At 43.0% G+C, this 19,526-nt stretch overlaps 1 protein-coding gene across 6 annotated transcripts in view; it reads left to right on the top strand.

The window, feature by feature from the left end:
- Positions 1-19,526, top strand: part of LOC138304244 (gap junction beta-3 protein-like) — a 99,837-nt gene that overhangs the window by 67,608 nt on the left and 12,703 nt on the right. For 3 of the 6 annotated variants that reach the window (XM_069244141.1, XM_069244139.1, XM_069244140.1), the window contains exon 2: positions 4,241-6,304. The exons of 2 other annotated variants lie outside the window; for them this stretch is intronic. In XM_069244141.1, the coding sequence (XP_069100242.1) occupies positions 4,249-4,980 (732 nt within the window). In that variant the 5' untranslated portion in view covers positions 4,241-4,248 and the 3' untranslated portion in view covers positions 4,981-6,304. Of the gene's footprint in view, positions 1-4,240; positions 6,617-19,526 lie in introns of those variants that run through there. One more of the 6 variants, XM_069244138.1, reaches the window with a different exon arrangement.

A 19,526-nucleotide genomic window follows, 5' to 3' on the forward strand; every position in this document is an offset into this window, starting at 1 on the left:
GCGTGCTGGATTTTATGCTCCTTCTGGCGCTTGGGCAAATGTCAGCGGCACGAGGAATACTAGGGGAGCGACATAACTTTGCTATACATTTTTAATGATGTAAGGGTTTACTGAAAACTAGAAGAGAGGTGTTATGGATGTTGCCATTAGTGAAGTAATCAATAGTGTCATTTCAGATGTCATTGGTCATATCATCAATGATGTCATTTAACATGTCATGAGTGATGTAATATTTAAGATCATGAGCAGTGAATGAGATGCAAGTGATAGTCAGCTCGATGATCTGAGTGGCAAATTTCAGTGTGTTTTCTGTTTTTTAACATTAGCTGTTGTCTCGGTTTGTCAGCTAACTAAAATGTCACTTTTACATTTTGTGTTTTCAGTGAATTTCTCTTTTTTTTTCCTTTTTGTACATAAGTTGAGGTCCTATTTCCATGCCTAACCATAATGTCACTTTTGCTATTCCTTTTTTTCATTGAAATGACTGGGATTTTTGTGTTGTATTCTAAATGTACCATGTGTGACTCCTTCAGACGGGGGAACCTGCTGCACATGGCGTAGAGCCATATAAGAGGATGATTACATTTTTTTATATAGATTTTTTTAAATGTCTTATGTTTCCTCAACAAATCTTTATGCTCTTCCTTTAGATGATCTTTTATGGCCTTAGAAAAAATAATTGTATTTGTTTCTCCAGTGGCCACAACTTTTAGGCTGTGCCAGCAATATGTGCCATCATTTTGTATTTTGTCATCATCAGCATCTTGCTGTTGGAGCCGCACCTCCTGTGGCTCAGTCTGATCTCCTTCTGCTCCTGGATTCCTTCCCACCTCAGCATGAGCTACATTGTTGGGATGCATAGGCCGCAAGTGCTTCCACATTCGGCTGGTTCCCGTGGCGTACTGGCAAGCTTAACCATGATGGAGCACCTGCTTGCACAAGATGCATGTAACTTCTTGAGCACTTTTTTTTTTGCTGTTGGCCAGCTGGAATTCTGAAAAACTGTTGTGACATTGACTTTTTTTCAGACTAGGAGGTTGTGCTAATGCAGATGTCAAAGTGACCACAATAATAATAGTATCCTGTGATGTTGTACCTGTGCTAGGGGCTGGTACATGGTATTGTCAGTGTCTCCTGCTGTGCACTTCACTCTGAGGCCATGATGGATTCCGAATGTGTTCACACCAAGCTGCCTTTCTAAATATACCAATGTGCTCATGGTGTTGAGGAAATTCATTTGAGCCTTTTTCTTAAGGTGATAGTCTAATTTCCTGCATAGTATTCCCTGAGCGGCCAATCAGAGGGCTGTTTTAACTTTGAATTGGTTTTTTGGGGACCCACTGGTGCCACGGTACTCCTGTGGGATCCATACAGCCAATGATAGAGTGTTGCATCACTCCTGTGTAGTCTTTACTACTGTGGTACCTGAAGGTTTTATGGAAAGGTGCATCGTTTAAGAAGGGGTCATTTTATTTTATGTTTGAGTCCGGGGATTCCCGACAGGTGCAAATAACTAGGATCTCTTGCAGTTTCTATTCAGAATTCTGGGTTTTTGGGTGTTGGGTTTAGTGGTACTATAAAATGGTACATTTCCATTCATTTTTAACATAAAATATTAGTACTTTGTTTTTAAAGTTTAGTATACTTTAAATGTTTCCTATACATTGCCATATGGAGATAGCTGCTCTGGTGATAGAGAACTCCGCCTCAGTTTGAAAATTTACTAGTAGTAAATTAACACTTCTAAATTTGACTCCACCACTTGCTTCAGGAGGTGGAGACATATATTTCTACTTTGTAGTAAATATACACTTGGAAATGGTGAGTAGCCAAAAGTAGTAATTTTACTACTTAGTATAGGAGTAAATTTAGACATATAGATTTACTCATGTATAAATTTACCTGTGTAACAGCCCAAAGGTTACTACAGCTATGAAATATACTTCGAGTGGGTGTTGATTCCACATTGAAGAGTATTTCTCTCACCTCATGCAATGGAATATTTGGTATATGATCTGTCTTCAAGGTGGTGCTTCAATTGGAATGCATGAAGGAATAGTTTACATCTGGAAAGTACACTGAATCATCACGCTGTCACATTCAATTCTTTATCTTCTATTTTCATTCTATTAAAAAAAAAAAAACATTTTTACTTCTTGTCCCTCGCCATTGGCAAAGCCAGTAGGGTCAGCTTTAGTATGATAAACAGCAGTTGTGCATGAAATATATGTAAACCGGGTTTGAGAAAACCTGTGTTTACATGTGTTGGCACATTAAAGCCAAACATTTTTGCCTTGCCAGTGATTGTCCAAAATGGACTTCCAGGCAAACAGCTTAGACGTCAGATGTCTGCCAGCCTTCTTTACATGTAACAGTAGAATAAAGATGTTTATATATTTTCTAAATATGGGTTTGGTCCTGGGGGTAAACCATGAAAATTCTTCTACAAGACTGTGCTGGAATACCCTGTTCCCAATTTAAAACATAAGACATGGTAGAGCCGACCTACTAAACAATGCAGGAAACAGCCTAGGAAGTGAACCTGAACGGGGTGTCATGTCTGAAACAGATATATTTATAGTTATCTGAGTCAATTTACTTATTGTCCCAAAAGAATATTTAGAGGACAACACCCACCACTTTTTCCAGCTTTAATGTATTGTCCTGAAGAAGATTCTGAAGCCAACAGGAAGCCTGCTGTATTGGAAAGGTGCATGTTACTTTGATTATGCTGGTCAACATAGCCAGAAATCAAGAGACCCAATTTCATTAAGGACCTCAGCCCAGAAATCACAGCTAGCCATCAAACATCCATCAAGGTTTCCTTGTGGTGTGTGATTTAAGACATGCCGATGAAGGGATTCTCAGTCATGATTTGTGTCTGTGCCATTGCTGCTGTTGATGTTTCTGCTAGATCCACCTTCCAAATCCCTATCAAATGGAGGGTATTCGTAATCAGGTTTTAATAAAACTGTCAATTGGCAGTTTCCTGAAACGTGGGGGTTGCAAAATTAAAAAACTGTGGCTGTGCCAATACAATATACAATATTTACAGATACACATACAGGTATAAAAAAGAAAGTTGATGCGTTTTACTTAACTGCAAACATGAGAAAAAACTCACTAATAACTTGTTACCACAAGTGCAAGACGACCTCCAAAATCATTAAACTAAAATCCATAGATTCTATGCTTGTGAGCCTTTTGGCCATATCTTAAAACCCTGTCCCTCTTAATATTTGTAAGACGATGGCTAGGGAGGACGATTTTGATTTTCTTGCAGTCCTGTGGCTGCCTGCCTGTACAAGTCTGTGAGCACATTTTAAATAAACTGCAAACGGAGATAAGTATATCTTTTTGCTTTGAACGATTTATGTAGGTCAGTAGTTAATGTTGTATAATTGTTCACCATTTCAATTCAGGCACACAGTTTTCTAGTATTGAGGAGCAGTGAGTGAGGACAGCTCTTGCTCACCTCCCACAGTCTCTGAAATGGGGGTACCATCAGACACTATTGCAGCAGTGACATCTAGTGGAAAACTGTGAATGGCCATGAGTCAAGTCCTGAACGGAGCAAACACTGGTGCAGCAGTGACACCAGTCCAGGCACAGTAATCGTAAGGCTAAGGCTTCAGTCATTAAGAAAGCAAACACTGATGACGAGTGATTCCCACTGGCCAGTAGTGGCATGAGATTATGGTCCTAGTGGGTGAGGAAGAAGAGATGAGCGGAAGAGCTCATGGTTATTTTCTAAATTCTGGCCACAAGGGTCACTGTACAGATGTGTTTTCGATGGACTACGATCTTAAATGACATTACAAGTAAAGTGTGTGCCACTCTCCTTCTGTCTGTCTGGCTGGAAGGCAATAAATGTTAGCTGGAGGATCCCAGGTTGGGTCAAGTTAGTACGGAGAAGAGAGGCTGATATTTTTTTTTTATTCTCATCTTTGTTCGGATTAGGGGAAGTATGGGAAAAAGGGGACTGGGTGTGGCAATTTCTTTAGCTTTAGAATAAATGAGGTGGATAGGTGCCTGGTGACCTAGTGGGATCTGGGTTGGCCTTTATGAAAGTCAGAGTAGGTGGGTGAATGATGGAGAATGTTGTGGTGGTTAGGTGTATGTAATGGTGGCTATTCAGGTGGTTAGTTAGGGGCTGGGATGAGAGGCGCTAAGTTGATTGATGTACTTTGGTTTCTTCCTTACTCTCTTACCTCTTGATCTTGATTTCTCATCCTTACAGCCTTCAAGATGGCCATGGTCACAGGCCTAATCCCCATTTTGCGTGGGGCCATTGAGGCAACCACGGACTACAATGGACGCACTCTGTGGTTTGGCTTCATGGGTGTCCGCCTGATCACCCTCTACATCGCTGAGATGCCCTGGAGTAAAAGTGATACTGACTTCCAGTGTGATGTAAACGCTAGTGAGTTCTGCCGCAAGGCTTGCTTCAACGCTCACTTTGACACACCCATAATCGCACTTTGGAACTTCACATACATTCTGTTTGTCATTTCTGTGCTTCTGATGGAGCTCTTTGCCTCGCAGCTCCGCTACAACCTCATCAAGACCAAGCTGAAGCAAGGGGCACAGAGCGTGACTTTGGGGAACAATGGCGTCACCGGTGTCAAAGGCCACGATCTTGCCCAGAAGGACATCATGATCGATTTCCATCAACAAAAGAAAATGCTGGGCCTTTACCTCTTCTGCATCATCCTGCGCCTGGTACTTGAGATGGCTTTCCTTTACATCCTAGTCGTCTGCCACCTGCCCAAGGTGGACGGCTCACCCATCATCTGCAGTACAGGGCTGTGTCCAGGACCCTACACCTGCCTGGTGCGGGCTGCTGTGGAGAAGCGCATGTCCATCATTATGCTCTGTACCGTCTCTGGGGCCATCATCTTCACCTCTGTCCTCTTTGTCTTGTACACCACTTGCCATTATATTCTACTTGGTCGCAACCATCACGGGAGCCCTATATAAGCCGTGAGGTTACATGTGTGCAAAATATGGCAGTGCTCCTGTGCCTTAGAGCCTACAAAAAAGGTTGCAGGCACACTATCCATCACTTCTGTTCTGTTAACCCTATCACACAATGACATACAATGTTCGCCACCTCTTACTGATCAACGAGGTGCCATTCACTCCAAGGTAGTTTTTGTGAAACTGCCTCCATGTTTGCCCCAGTGCTTTACGGTCACTTCAGTCCTTTCCACTCCAGACAAACCAACCTAAGCGTCAAAATGGTGCAGAGTACTTGAACTAGAAAGGTTTTATCTGAATGAGTCACTGGAAGGAGCGAGTGAGAAATATTGACGTGAAAGTAGTTTCAGAAGTCCATGATGCTCTCAGGATCAAGTCAGAGCTAGACAGGCCTTTTATTCTACCAGACATTTCCTTGGTGGGCTAGAGCCAATTGGAGGCCCGCCCAGGACCGCTCCTGTTGCCCATGTCACTTTCTCCAGGACACCGACGTTAGTTGCCTAGCACTGGGGGTTGTAAGGGAGGAGGAACTTAGAGGGCAAGCCATCACAGAGTGAGAAGAGCGAGACGGGATGGATGAAGAGAGAGAGAAGCACATGAGGAAACGAACGGCGCAAGTTGGGTTTGAGCATTTTTCGCCAGAGCTGCATTTGGTTCCCTAGTCCGCCCCGAGAGTCCTGCTTTCCAATGTTTTACTCAGGATGTGGCCGAGAGGTTGGGCCGCTCTCTATGAATCTACGAGACCGACGTTCTAATACTTACCAGAATTATGCGTTGTTTATATTATTTGAATTTTCAATTATCTAATTTTGGCTGGGCACATAACTCCTCGATGTACCGTCATTTATTTTAATTTGCAAATGCAATAACAGTTATACAACCGCGATTTCGGGGTAGAAGGGTTTCGTAAATTTTATAAAAGAACTTCAACGTCTCGTCAGGGGTAGTAAGCGCATCCATTTACAATCTGCTCAATAGGATTTCGAACACAGCATTCCTGAGCAGTAGGATGAAGGGGAAAGGATATCACAGGTGGTTACTGAATTGGACATATTATGGTGATAAGGCCTAGATGGAAGTTAACAAATCAGAAACTAATAGAACACGAGTTATAATCTCTGCTGCCTACTTGGGGAAAGTATTTGATCACCAGTGATTCACTTTTTATCTCTCTCCTTCCTATACTTGTCACCCAGACATCATGAGCGCCTCGAAGCATCAGTTAAGAGCTATCTTATGGCAGCGGTTACAAGTCCTGTTTTGAGCGAGTGTGTCACTGGGGCTTAGACTTAAGCGCATGTTAATAAACACCAAATGCAAGCAATCAGCCTACTTGTGCAAGATAACGGAAAACATTTCATATGTTGCAGGTTATAAGCAGTCCACGGTGGTTCAAACAACAACATATGGCTAGTAATTACTGTTCCGATTTCATTAGTAATGTAAGAATTGCAGAATGTGAAGCTTGACCCATCTGCATAGGGGCCAACAGGACTTATATTATTAGCAATGTATGCCATCAGTTCATCTTGGAACTGTGTCCACCGGTGCTTCATGTGCTTGAGAATGCTAGGAAAAAAAGTCGAGCTGCACGTACCAGCACGCAAAGTGCTGAAACAAGCCAGAAAAGGTCAAAGTAAGTAACCCGTGTGGCATGTAGTCATTTGGTCGGGGGGGGAGGGTGGGGGGGCGTCGGCCAGAAGTCACATGAAATACTATTTTGTTTTCTTCATATTAATGTAGATCACCGACCAAAGACCTCAATATGAAGGTTATTTTATGCAATTTGAATTTATGTTATGATAGCCTGCATTGTTATGCTATTTCATGTAATTTTATGCTTTGTTATGTTATGTAAATGCAGCCTACTACTGCCATTTGTAGGGCACCATAGAGCATGGTGCCATACCTCTTCTAATCATGGTGGACAGGCTTCTAATACGGGTCTTCCAGGAGACGTCCAATGGCACCTTTCAAGTGCTTTTAAATGTTGAACTGACTTCCTGCAAAGCACATCGTTGGGTAGGCCTCCTAGAAGAATACACTTTAACCGTGTTCACTTGTTGAGTGAAAAACCGAGCTAAACACCTGAAGTCTAAGGCCCAGATTTAAGAGGGCCTAGTGCCGTTCCAATGCCACATTAGCGTCATTTTTTGCCCGTAATGTGGCGTAAGAAGGCCACCAATGCATATTTACAAAGTGTTACAAAGTGGCGCATTGCAGGCATTGCACTACTTTGTAACCCTTTGCGCTACATTATGCCTATGCCAGGCATAATGTATGCAAACGGAACACTCTTCCTTTGGGGGGGGTGCTGTAAAAATGGGGCAAAGAAATGTAACAGATTTCTTTGCGTAATTTTTACAGGGATTTTTAACGCCTGCTCATAACGGGCATTAAAAGGAGTCTCTTATTGGTTTCAATGGGCCGTGCTTTGCAGGATTAGCATCAAAATATTTGACGTTAATCCTGCAAAGCGCTGAGCTTGCATCAAAAATTGTGGCGCTAGTTCCCTAAGTACTGCCATGGTGCGCCGTGTATTAAATACGGCGCACACATGGTGGTATAAGTGGGACGCTAAGGGGCGCAAGAAAAGTGGCGCTGCACTAGGTGCAGCGCCACTTTTCATAAATCTGACCCTAACATTGTTAGCTCTTCAAGACTGGCCAGGAGTTGTCTTACAGTTTGATCTCTTGTCTGGCTAAAAGGCGCTGAAACAGAAAGTAACAAGTGGAGTACTGCACTCACTATGGAATTTAGAGATCATCTTTGTTTCGGATCTTTCGAATGAAAAGTCAAGTCGCAAACATCGCCAAAACGAGTTTTTGGGAATTAAAATGTTTAGAAGGTCTGCTTCCTTTCCTAGAGGAGAGTTTCCCGCAAAGGCAATGATACAATTGACACTGGATTGTAGTAATGTCACCTACTTAGCTTCATTGAAAGCTCTGATACAACTACAAGTTGTTTTAAATTCTGCAGTGCATCTGATTTCAAAATAACCAAGAACAGCCCATATGTCTTCACTTTTGACCTGCTATACTGGCTATTGAATTATTCATCAAGTTACACTTCTAGTCCTTCACACCCTAGATTTGTGCTGCCTGGAATTTTGGCTCCTAAATTTTAAATAGATGCTCCATTCCGAAATTTATGATCCAGTCAACAATATCAGGTCTACACTCTGAGAACCAAAACAACTAAGATGAGTAAAAGAGCCTTACGGGTGGCCCCTGCCAGGCTACAGAACACACTTCCTTGGTGCCTTCCTTCAGAACCTAACCCAATCAAATTTAAAAAAACAATTTCAAAACTTTTTATTTGCTGTATGTTAGCATTTTATGCCCTTTTACATGCTTTCGCATAGAGCCAAAAACTCTATCTGCACTCCTCCCGCAGCTCTCTTGTCTCCCACCTAGACCCAGGGAACAGATTGTTCACCTGCCATCTAGATCACTGGTTGTGGGTAAGTCTGGGAGGTACTGGTCTGTGCTGCTCTCCTAAATGTACCATGTTTTTATCAGGCAAGCCTGGAACATCATCAGACTATGTTTCACTGAGTGTGCATGAGCATAAGACAATATTTTCCAAACAAGGGGCACTTGCTCCTTCCTTCACTCCCATGAACATTTATTTTAATTAAGGCTCCCAGTTTTCTGTTTCTGCTGATTTTTACAGATAAATACAGAAAGAAAAAATGTGTTTCCTGTCTATTTATTTTTAAAAGCGGAAAACTACTGAAAATTGTGCTTTTTGTGAGAGTTTCTATGCTGTTTTTCATGAATTCCATGCAAAAGCTCAGTGGATAGGCAGAAAGGTAATTACAAAAAGGACCGGATATCCTTAACCCCTTAGTTACACCCCGTGTTGAACCCTTGTTTGGCTATTTGGGGTAGTTCATGCTTAAGCCCCATAACCCTTTGCGCACATAGGCTATCCTCACCATGTTTGCCACCAAAGCTTGTGGGTTCCCCAGGAGGAGACCGAGAAATAAGCCAAAATACTGCTAAAATTTGGGGGTTTGGGGAAAAAAGGGTGAAAAAGTGCTATAGAAGAAAGTATCTGTTTTTTTTCCCTGCAAATGGGATCAACCAAGGGTTTGCGCCGATAAAATCACCATCTTCCCAGTTTTCAGGAAGAGACAGACTTGAATGAGAAAACCAGATTTTTCAACACAGTTTTGACATTTTACTGGGACATACCCCATTTATATTATTTTTTGTGCTTTCAGCCTCCTTCCAGTTAGAGACATAAATGGGTATGAAACCAATGGTGGATCCCAGAAAGCTAAACATTTCTGAAAAGTATACACCATTCTGAATTCAGCAAGGGATCATTTAAGTAGATCCTTCAAGGTTTTCCTATAGAAAGTAACAGTTGAAATAAAAAAATATTGAAATTGAGTTGAAAAAACAGCAATTTCTGTCTATGCTTTCTTCTGTAACATTTTCCAGCTATAGCAGATTTTTGAAAGCAATATGCTGTTACGTCTGCTGAACCCTTCTGGTTGCAGGGATATATAGGGCTTGTAGGTTCATCATGAACCCAAGGTACCCAGAGCCAATAAATGAACTGCAGCTTGCAATGGGTTTTCATTGTATACCGGGTTTACAGCAATTAATTTGGTAAAATATAAAGAGTGAAAAATAGGTATCATGGAACCCTATGTATTTCCAGAATGGGCACAAAATATGGAGCTTAGAAGCAGAGGTTATTTGCACATCTCTGAATTCAGTCCCCTTACTAGCATGTGAATTACAGGGCATTTCGCAAAATGACTTCTTTCTTACACGCTGTCTTACATTTGGAAGGCAAAAATGTAGAGAAAGACAATTGGCAATAACACTTGTCTCTTCTATTCTGTGTTTCCCCAAGTCTTCTGATAAAAATGGTACCTCACTTGTGTGGGCAGGCCTAGTGACTGCGACAGAAAATGCCCCAAAACGCAACATAAACACATCATATTTTTCCATTGAAACCTGAAGTGTTTTTTGTAAAGTGCCTAGCTGTGGATTTTGGGCTGTAGCTCAGCCAGCACTTAGGGAATCCTACCAAACCTGAACATTTTTGGAAAGCAGACACCTAGGGAAATACAGGATGGGGGACACATGGGGCTCTCACTGGGTTCTGTCACCCAGACTCCTTTGTAACCTCAAAATTGGACTAAAACACTTTTTTCTCACATTTCGGTTCTGCAAAGTTCTGGAATCTGAGGGGAGCCACAAACTCCTTCCACCCAGCATTCCCCCAAGTCTCCCGATATAAAAGCTACCTCACTTATGTGGGTAGGCCTAGCACCCGCAACAGGAAATACCCCAAAACACACAGTGAACACATCATAGTTTCCCAAAGAAAACTAACATGTCTTTTGCAAAGTGCCTAGCTGTGGATTTTGGCCTCTAGCTCAGCCGGCACCTAGGGAAACCTACCAAACTTGTACATTTTTGTAAAGTAGACCCGAGGGGTATCTAGGATGCGGTGACATGTGGGGCTCTCACTGGGTTCTGTCACCCAGACTCCTTTGCAAACATCAAAATTGGGCTAAAAAAGCACTTTTTCCTCACATTTCAGTGCTGCAAAGTTCTGAAATCTGACAGGATCTACAAACATCTTCCCACTCAGCATTCACCCAATAAAAATGGTACCTCACTTGTGTGGGTAGGCCTAGTGCCTGCAACAGGAAATACCCCATAACACAATGTGTACACATCACATTTTCCCAAAGAAAACAGACGTGTTTTTTGCAAAGTGCCTAGATATAGATTTTGGCCTCTAGCTCAGACGGCACCTAGGGAAACCTACCAAACCTCAACAGTTCTTGGAATGTAGACACCAAGGGAAATCTAGGATGGGGTGACATGTGGGGCTCTCACTGGTTTCTGTCACCCAAACTCCTTTGTAAAACTCACAATTGGGCTAAAAAACACTTTTTCCTGGTGGAAAGTTCTGGAATCTGAGGGGAGACACAAACTTCCTTTCACCCAGCATTCTGCCAGGTCCCGCCAAAAACATTTTTACTTAACTTGTGTGAGTAGGCCAAGAATCCGCGACAGGGAAGGTTCCAAAATGTATTGTGGCGATAATGATAAACACAGTGAATATAGTAATTAGTCCTGGGATTGGAAACCATTTAGGGAAACCTATCAAACCCAGACATTTCTGTAAAGTAGACATCAAGGGGAATCCTGGGAGATATCGCTTGTGAGGATTTTCCAAACTTTTTTCCCCCAAAATACCCTGCAAGGGTAAACCATTGAGTAAAAACGCTATGTTTCACTGTTTTTCCCTGCATTTCTGTGACATAAACTACAGGACTATGCAGGGATCCACAAACTGCATACCACCCAGCGTTCCCCAACTTGTCCAGATAAAAATGCTACCCCACTGGTGTACCTGGGCTTACTGTTCGTGACAGGAATGGACTACACAACGGTCAGTGGTAGTCCTTCATGAGGGCTACTGTTGACCCTGGGGTGATCCACTCCTGACACAGGCACTAGGCCAGGCACACAAGTGGGTTTATCAGGACAAGTGGGGAAATGCTGGGTGATAGGAATTTTCTGGATTCCTGCATATTCCTATAGTTTGCATGAAGGAAATGCGAGGAAAAAGAGTTTTATTCAATGTTTCTCCTTTGCAAGGTATTCTGGGTAAAGAAAATTCAGGGAATCCACACAAGCCACACCTCTGTCGACTCCCCTGGGTGTCTAGTTTTCAGAAAGGTCTGGGTTTGGTAGATTTCCCTATATGGCAGCCAAGCCCCGCACCCAAAATGCAGATGACTGCCTTACAAAACCAGGTTGTTTGTGATAGATAATTTTGATGTTTCCACAATACGATTTGGGTCTTTCCTGTCACCGGCATGTGTGACAATAGGGTTTACCGTGGGGGAGAACAATGGCGGGCTGCGGCATCCGAGCTGCGCGCTAGGACGCTTCCGGTTCCTGGGGGGCATGGCATGACGGGGCTTCCGATCGGACTGCGGTGGTGACAGGCACACGGATGTGCGCACTGTGATTTTTTTGGCCCGGAGGCAGGCTGGAGGGCAGCGGGGGCTGTGTTGTGGTGCCGTGCCGCGCTGGAGCTGCGCGGGGCACGGAAAGGAGCGGCCCGTATTCCCCTTCGGGGGAATAGCGGCAGCAGCTACATTAGCGGCTCCACTAGTGAAGCCATAAGGAAGGCAAGGCAAGGAGCACAACCTAATGGTACATTTGAAAAGGGGATCAGGAAAAAAACGGTGAGGCAAAGTGGGGGGGGGGGGGGGGGATGGTGATACCCCCTCTCCCCCTTTTTTTTCAACAAGAGAGAAGGGGACTGACCAGCTTCAGGTGGACAATTTCAATGTCATACCAGGTGATAAGGGTGATAAGGGGGGTTTAGGCAAAAAAAGGTCTAAATCCAAATCTGATGAAGGTGGAAGGATTGTCGTGAGGAAGGTGGGGGAAAGTAAGCTTAAGGGGAGAGATAAGTTGACTCCCTCCCTAAGGCCTTTTTTTAAGGTAAGACCGGAAGTAATCAAGCTTACCCCCGGTCAGGTTAGTGCGGTAATGGAGGTTACCACCTCTCAGTCGGAGGATGCTTTTGGTGAGGGCAGGGGGCGGGTGGACAATAGTACGGTTGCGTCGTCCCAAGCAATTGGTGGAAGCAAAGAAGGAGCAGGGATGGAGAAGTCTTTTCCCCCTGCCATTGTTGGGTAAGGAGCAGATGGCCCCCTTCAAGTTCAGAGCTCAACCGTAGTGGCCTTAGAGTTACAAGACCCTTTGCCTAGGGTGGTGGTCGAGGAATCCTCCCAAGCCGTTCCTGCCCCCTCTCTTTCCCTGAGCTCCTCGCTGGAGGCATTGATTTTGTCCATTTCTGAGGATGTAAAGAAAGGCTTTGCGAACTCATAAGTAAACCAAGGGGAGATAAGAGAGGTTTGTGCAGTATTAGAAAGAAAGATTGATGGTGTAATGGAGAGAACTCAGGCCCTTGAAGAAGCTATGGGTGGTATGAAGGAGGAATTGGCTCAACATAAGGGTGAGGTTGAGGCATTGAAGGGGAGTGAGCAGGTATTAAAAAATAGGATTGAGCAATTGGAAAATGACTCAAGAAGAAACAACTTAAAACTTTTGAAAGTGCCTGAAGGTACAGAAGGCAACGATCTCAAGGCCTTTGTGGTTTCGCTAATCAAATCGGCAGTAGGCCTGGAGGAGACTGAGGAGGAATTTGGAAAGGAGATCCAGAGAGTTCATCGGGTCCCTTTAAAGATGCGGATGAATAGTAGTAGACCTCGAAAATTTTTGATAAACTTTTTGACATATCAGATGAAAGAAAAGATCTTATCTAGAGCATTGAAACAAAAATCTTTAAAAGTGAATGATGTTTTTGAGATTAGGTCTGATTTATCTAGGACTACTATGGATAGGCAGTGGGAGCTCGAGAAACGTTTGGAGATCTTTAAGTCTCTGGGGATCTCGGTTCAGTTGAAATTTCCAGCCTTTCTCCGGGTCATGTACAACAACAAAATGTATAATATTAGAGATACAAGTGAGGCAGATTAATTATTGGAAGTAGTTAAAGATGGGCAGACCGCAAAATAATGTTGTTTTAGTGGTTTTCTAAGTTTAAATTCCCCAGGAACGCGGGGCGTTCTAAAAGTTTGGACCAACATGGTCCTTAGTTGGGGGGGGGGGTTCTCCACGGGTGGGGCATGGGGGGAAGGTGAGGGGAGGGTGGGGGTTGGGGGGGGAGAGTGAAAAAAAAATAAAAAATAGCGCCTCGTTCAACCCGGTTATTTGTTCCGTAAGATTTGAAAGACCGCTAGTAGGGATAGAAGCCAGGGGGCGAGGAGCACATCATTGCCAAATTCTTTCTTTGAATGTTAATGGTCTGAGGATGAGAGGGAGAAGGGAGCGAATATTACAGTATTTGCATGATTCTACTGCGCAAATCTTCGTCTTGCAGGAAACACATTTAACAAAGGCGGAGTGTACTAGCATAATACAAAAGTTGAGGTGGGTTCAAACGTTTACATGTACAGAGCACAATTATCATACTAAAGGCATGGCTATTTTAGTTAAACAGTCACAACAGGGAAATGTAGTAATTTTGGAGGTAAGATCAGATACAGCGGGGCGGTGGGTGATAGTTAAAGTACAATTTGGTGGTCGTAATCTGGTTTCAGCAGGGTACTATGGCCCCAATTGCGATGATATAGAACCTCTAAGGCGTCTTTTTTTCTCAGCTTCTTGAATTCTCGGACCCAGTTATCCTGATGGGTGATTTTAATGTTGTGCTAGATAATAAGCTAAATAAGCATAATTGTAAGTCACGAGGCACGCCTAAATCGCAACAATATTTAAGGAGGATGATGAAAGAATTTGGTTTGGGCGATATTTGGAGACAAAGGGTGGGGAATAGTAGGGATTTTTCTTTTTTTAATAAGAAATATAGGCATGCCTCTCGAATTGATTACTTTCTATTAGATTTACGTTTGAGAGAGGACGTGAAGAAGATAGTGTATCTGCCCTCTCACTTATCGGACCATTCTGCGGTTGTGCTGGATATGAGTTTCCCGCAGAGAATACTTAGTAATCGTTGGACGATTGACCGTTCTTTATTACTGGATCAGGAGGTGGTGACGCAGTTGCGTAAGGAATCAGAATTCTTTTTTAGAGTAAATATGGGATCCGCCCCAATATCAGTTGTATGGGATACGTTTAAAGCGGTTATTCGAGGGGAGATTACGAATATCTCTATCCAGAAACGTGAAGTGTTCAGAAGTGAGATTAATTTGATAGAGCAGGAAATGGAGAAGTATAAATTTGAAATGATAGAATCAGGTGAGACAGAGGCTTTGAGGGCTAGCTTTGATGGGTTGAGAAGACAGTTGGAGAAGGTATTACAGGGAAGAATTCAAAGGAAATGGGAGGCAAGCAAATTGGCTCATTTTAAATATGGGGAAAATGCTGGGAAGTTGTTAGCCTGGAAAGGCAAAGCAGATTGTGTTAGGAACTATATCAAGGAGGTTGAAATGGAGCAGTCAGGAGAAAGAAGAACGGATGATGCGGCAATAGAATCTGCTTTTCAAAACTTTTTTACACAATTGTATTCGGAGGAGTTAGAGGTGGGAGAAGGTATGGTAACGGATTGGATGGGGTCCGATATATCTTTAGGTATATCATCACAGGAGAGGGAAGCGCTGAATGCCCCAATCACGTCTGAGGAAATTAGGAGAATTTTGAATAGTAGTAAGTCTGGTGACTGCTCCGGGTCCGGATGGTATCCCAGTGGAGGTATATAAGGTATTAGGGGATTCAATAATCCCCGTTCTGACAGAGTTGTTTGGGGGGATTTTGGAACATGACAATAACATTCCTCTCTCATGGAATGAGGTGGTCATTTAATTAATTTTGAAACCTGATAAAAATCCTGCGAAATGTGGTTCTTATATGCCTATATCGTTGTTGAACAGCGATTTATAAATTATTAGCTCAAATTTTAGCCGATAGGCTTAGTAAAATAGTTAATAATTTGGTGCACCCAGATCAAAAAGGTTTTTCTAGAAGGTAGATATTTGCATGAGTTAACTTTTGAATTGATTGGGGCAATAGATATGGCTACAACTTTTGGGGCACCGTTGGCAATTATTATCTTAGATGCAATGAAAGCTTTTGATCAAGTAAATTGGAATTTGTTTAAATCAATGTTAAGGCGGGCCAACATAGGAACACAGTTTTGTGGGGTTATCGACCAGATTTATACAGCACCTTTTGCTAAGGTTTTGGTGAATGGGAAACTTACAGGTCCTATTACAATTTCTAGAGGTACTAGGCAGGGTTGTCCCTTGTCCCCTGTATTGTTTAACTTGTATATTGAACCATTTGCCAGAAAAATCAGGCAAAATCGCCTCATCCCTCCCTTTTGTTGCAATGGTTGGGAAAAAAAGATCTCTTTATATGCAGATGATCTGCTGATATATACTAATAATTTGCCATTGGCCTTTAGTACAGTTAGAGAATTGGCTGAACAATTTGGAAGGATATCAGGATACCGGATTAATGTGGGAAAAACGGAAACTATGCAATGGAATATGGAAGTAGGGTCGATACCAAGTAAGCAGGAAATACGGTATTTAGGCATTTTAGTGACCCATAATCTTAAGGACTTAGGGCCATATGTACGAAAGCTTTTTCCCATAGACACAGAATGGGTAAAATCCTTTGGTACATCTGGCCCTTAGTGGAGAGGAATGCATGAAAACTGTTAGCTGAGTGTAAAGCTATGCTACAAAAATGGGCATATCTCCCTTTGACGATTCTCGGGAGGGTAAATTTAATTAAGATGTTCATTCTGCCTAAATGGAATTTCGTGTTTGCAGCAATTCCTCTGGCAATGTATAAAGGATATTTGGATAAAATGCAGCAGGCGATAAGTAGTTTTATTTGGAATTCAAAGGGGCCAAGGATATCCTGTAAGAAATTATGCAGAAGAAGGGATAAGAGAGTATTGGCTTTACCAGATCTGGCATATTATGCTTGGTCCTTCTTAATTTAGAACTCAAGGATGCTGTTTGTATGCCCAGATGGTTCAGCAGTGGGCGGAATGTATAAGGCAATGGTTTCAACTGTAAAAGGGGCCTCAAGGCATTTTCTTTTCAAATTCGGTGATCCTAAATTTTTCCCAAAAATTAAATTGAAAGTACTGCAAGGACTGACAAGGAGTTGGTATCAGCTGAGACGACGTTTTGGTACTCATTACTACAGTTATCATGCGCCTATTTGGGACTCCCCGGGCACCCCAGATTGCTGTAAAGATATTTTAGCGCTACCACTCAAAAAGGCAGGGGTGGAAAGTTGGGGTGATCTTTCTCGAGAGGGTATTTTACTTTCATGGGAAGAGTTGGTAGGGATAACGAGTGGATTCCTGTCGAGGTTGAAGTATTTGCAGATAAGAGAGTGGGACAAAGGAATTAAGGGGGGTTTGGGGGTGGTAAGTTTACTGGAGGATTCTTTTTTAGAATTCGCGGTCTCTGCCCCTGTAAAGAAGTTGGCGGTTTGGTATTGGGAAATGCTAAAAAACACTTGATGGGAGCTTTACTCTACTGACCGATATATGGGGTAAGGCCGTGCCTGGCGATAAGGTTGGGATATGGTGGAAGAAGTCGTTTTCAACTCTTTACGAAGTAGTGAAGCCAGCCCCATTAAGGAAAAATCATCTTTATGCTTTACACAGAGCTTATATCTCGCCAGCAAAACTTTCTAAGTTTAAGAATGGAGAAGTGATTAAATGTTTGAAATGCGCTGGTGTAGGAGCAACGGATATCCATATGTTTTGGGATTGCCCTGTTATTCAGTTGTTTTGGGAGGAAGTTTTTGGGGCAATATCATCTATGTTGGGCTGGAAAATTACTGTATCACTCCCGTTGATTATATTTGGGCAGCTACAGGAAGAGGGTATAGGGAGTAGGGTGAATAATGTTAACCATACATTTTTGTTTTATGTAATTGTGTTGGGAAAGAATGAAATTTGCAAAAATTGGATGAAGGAGCACCCTCCGAGTTATATGGATTAGCTCAATGCAGCTGTCCGCACCTCGAACATGGACTTGAATACGTGGGGTACTAAGAGAAATGTGGAACTTTGGTTGCCTTTGTTAAAGCGTGGGGGAGTGTTATGAATTTTTTGGAGAACTTGCTGTTTTGAAAATATTTGAAATTGGTTTGTTGTTTTCCGTCCAATGATTATTCACCGCTTGCCACTCCTGCTGGTTTGTTTAGGCGAACCAGGAGATATAATGGTGTACCCCCTGGTTAGGGTCCCTCTCTTATTTAGAGGGTGAGAAGGTTGTACGAATCAAGAGGTGGCTCAGAATGCGGAGTTGAATGAGGACAAAAAAAAAAAAAAATTACAATAGGGTTTACCCAAACCATGCACGTTGTCCAGCAGGACTGCAAGGTGGGTTTCTGCACTAATCCCATTTTGAGCATAAGGCCCAAAACTATCTTCAATTCCACCAGTGAAGTGAGAGTCCCCTGGCTTGCCCTAGAACAGGGCCCTAGAGTGCCTCCACGCTCCCCCAGAAATTGTTTGGAATACAAATTTGTTTGCTGCACAATTTGCTGAAGGATGTCAACATCCAAAAAGAGATGGACATAGTCAATTGGCAAAAAGATGGCTGTATCTACTTTACATCCAGCGTCACCAGTAAAAGGTAGAATTTGGGGCTGAACTAAATTGGGGAGCTGCTAAGAGAGCAGTCTCTGTGCTTGCCACCACAGGATCCTGCTCTCTGGTTTGAGGTAACCCACTATTGTCCCACTGCACAGACTGTGCTAGTGAAGGGACCGCACAACTGTCCTCATCGTCTCCCTTAGAAAAACTGGAAGAGGTGTTGTCAGATGTGACTCCGCCAACTTAAAAATCACTCCCAAATTCTGCTCCATTGTTTTCTCCCTCAGATGCTGTCTCAGTATCTACTTTTTCAGTCTCTGGTCCTGCTTCAGAGCTGTCTGCCATAATCTGAGCTACAGCTTCAGCAGCAGTCATCCAACGAGATGCCATCTCTGCTACTGGCTACACTGTTCCTCTAAAACACTAGCCTACGTAGGTGGCAGGTATGGTGACATTTCTAGTGTGTGTTTGTGATGTGTGCAACAGTAAATGTCAGTCACCTTACCTTTGCTTTTTCCTCCATCAACAGCTTCTCTGAAGACACTGAACAAAACAAAAGGCACACTATTACTTCACCTTGCTACATACCCATCCTCACAAACTTTAGCGCTGGTGGCGCTCAGTGCGAAAAGCTTTTTTGCCACTCCCCTTCCCATGACCTTCTCCTTGGATTCCCTAACTACCACCCAGCAAAATTGCCCTTCATCTCTCCATAGCCCCCCTTACACATATATTTAATTTGTTTTAAAGCACAGGTAACGGTTGGCTTTACTAATCCACTCAGCAATTCACATAAATAAAATACAGATCTGTTCTTTGCAGCAGCTATATAAACCTTCTGCGCTACTTTTATGGCGTCAAAACTGCCACTAGACAAAAGTCCGATCTCTTTCTCTAGCAGAAACATAATCACAAGAGTTCCCCGAGGTGTAAACTTTTTTTTTTTTTTTTAACTTACCCCCCCACCCCCTATAAGGAGGCCTTCCTGAAGGCTGGGGATGCCCTATTGGGCCCGTTTTCCTTACAGAAGCGGAAAGCGGCCTTACCTCCACTTCCTGCTTCTGTAGGGAAGACAAACTGTGACATCAGCGTGGCTCGTGGCACGCTGACGTCAGAGAGGCATGTGGGGGGCTGGGGGAGATAGAGAAGCTCTTCCGTGTCTCCCGATGGGCATTAAATAAAAAATAAAACATTCTGGTGCGAGCACCGGAGGATTTTTATGAACCCCTCCCTGGTGTCAGCCACTGGTCATGGCCCACACCTGGGAGGGTATGCATGTGTCGGCATATGTAAACATATATTTGTAGTATAAAGCTAATGCACACATATGGGTTTGGTGTTTTATTATATGTGGCTGCTTAATTTGCTAAAACGCATCAGGCATCCACACATGAGTG

Source organism: Pleurodeles waltl, chromosome 7 (genome assembly GCF_031143425.1).
Source record: "Pleurodeles waltl isolate 20211129_DDA chromosome 7, aPleWal1.hap1.20221129, whole genome shotgun sequence".
Lineage (NCBI taxonomy): Eukaryota > Metazoa > Chordata > Amphibia > Caudata > Salamandridae > Pleurodeles > Pleurodeles waltl.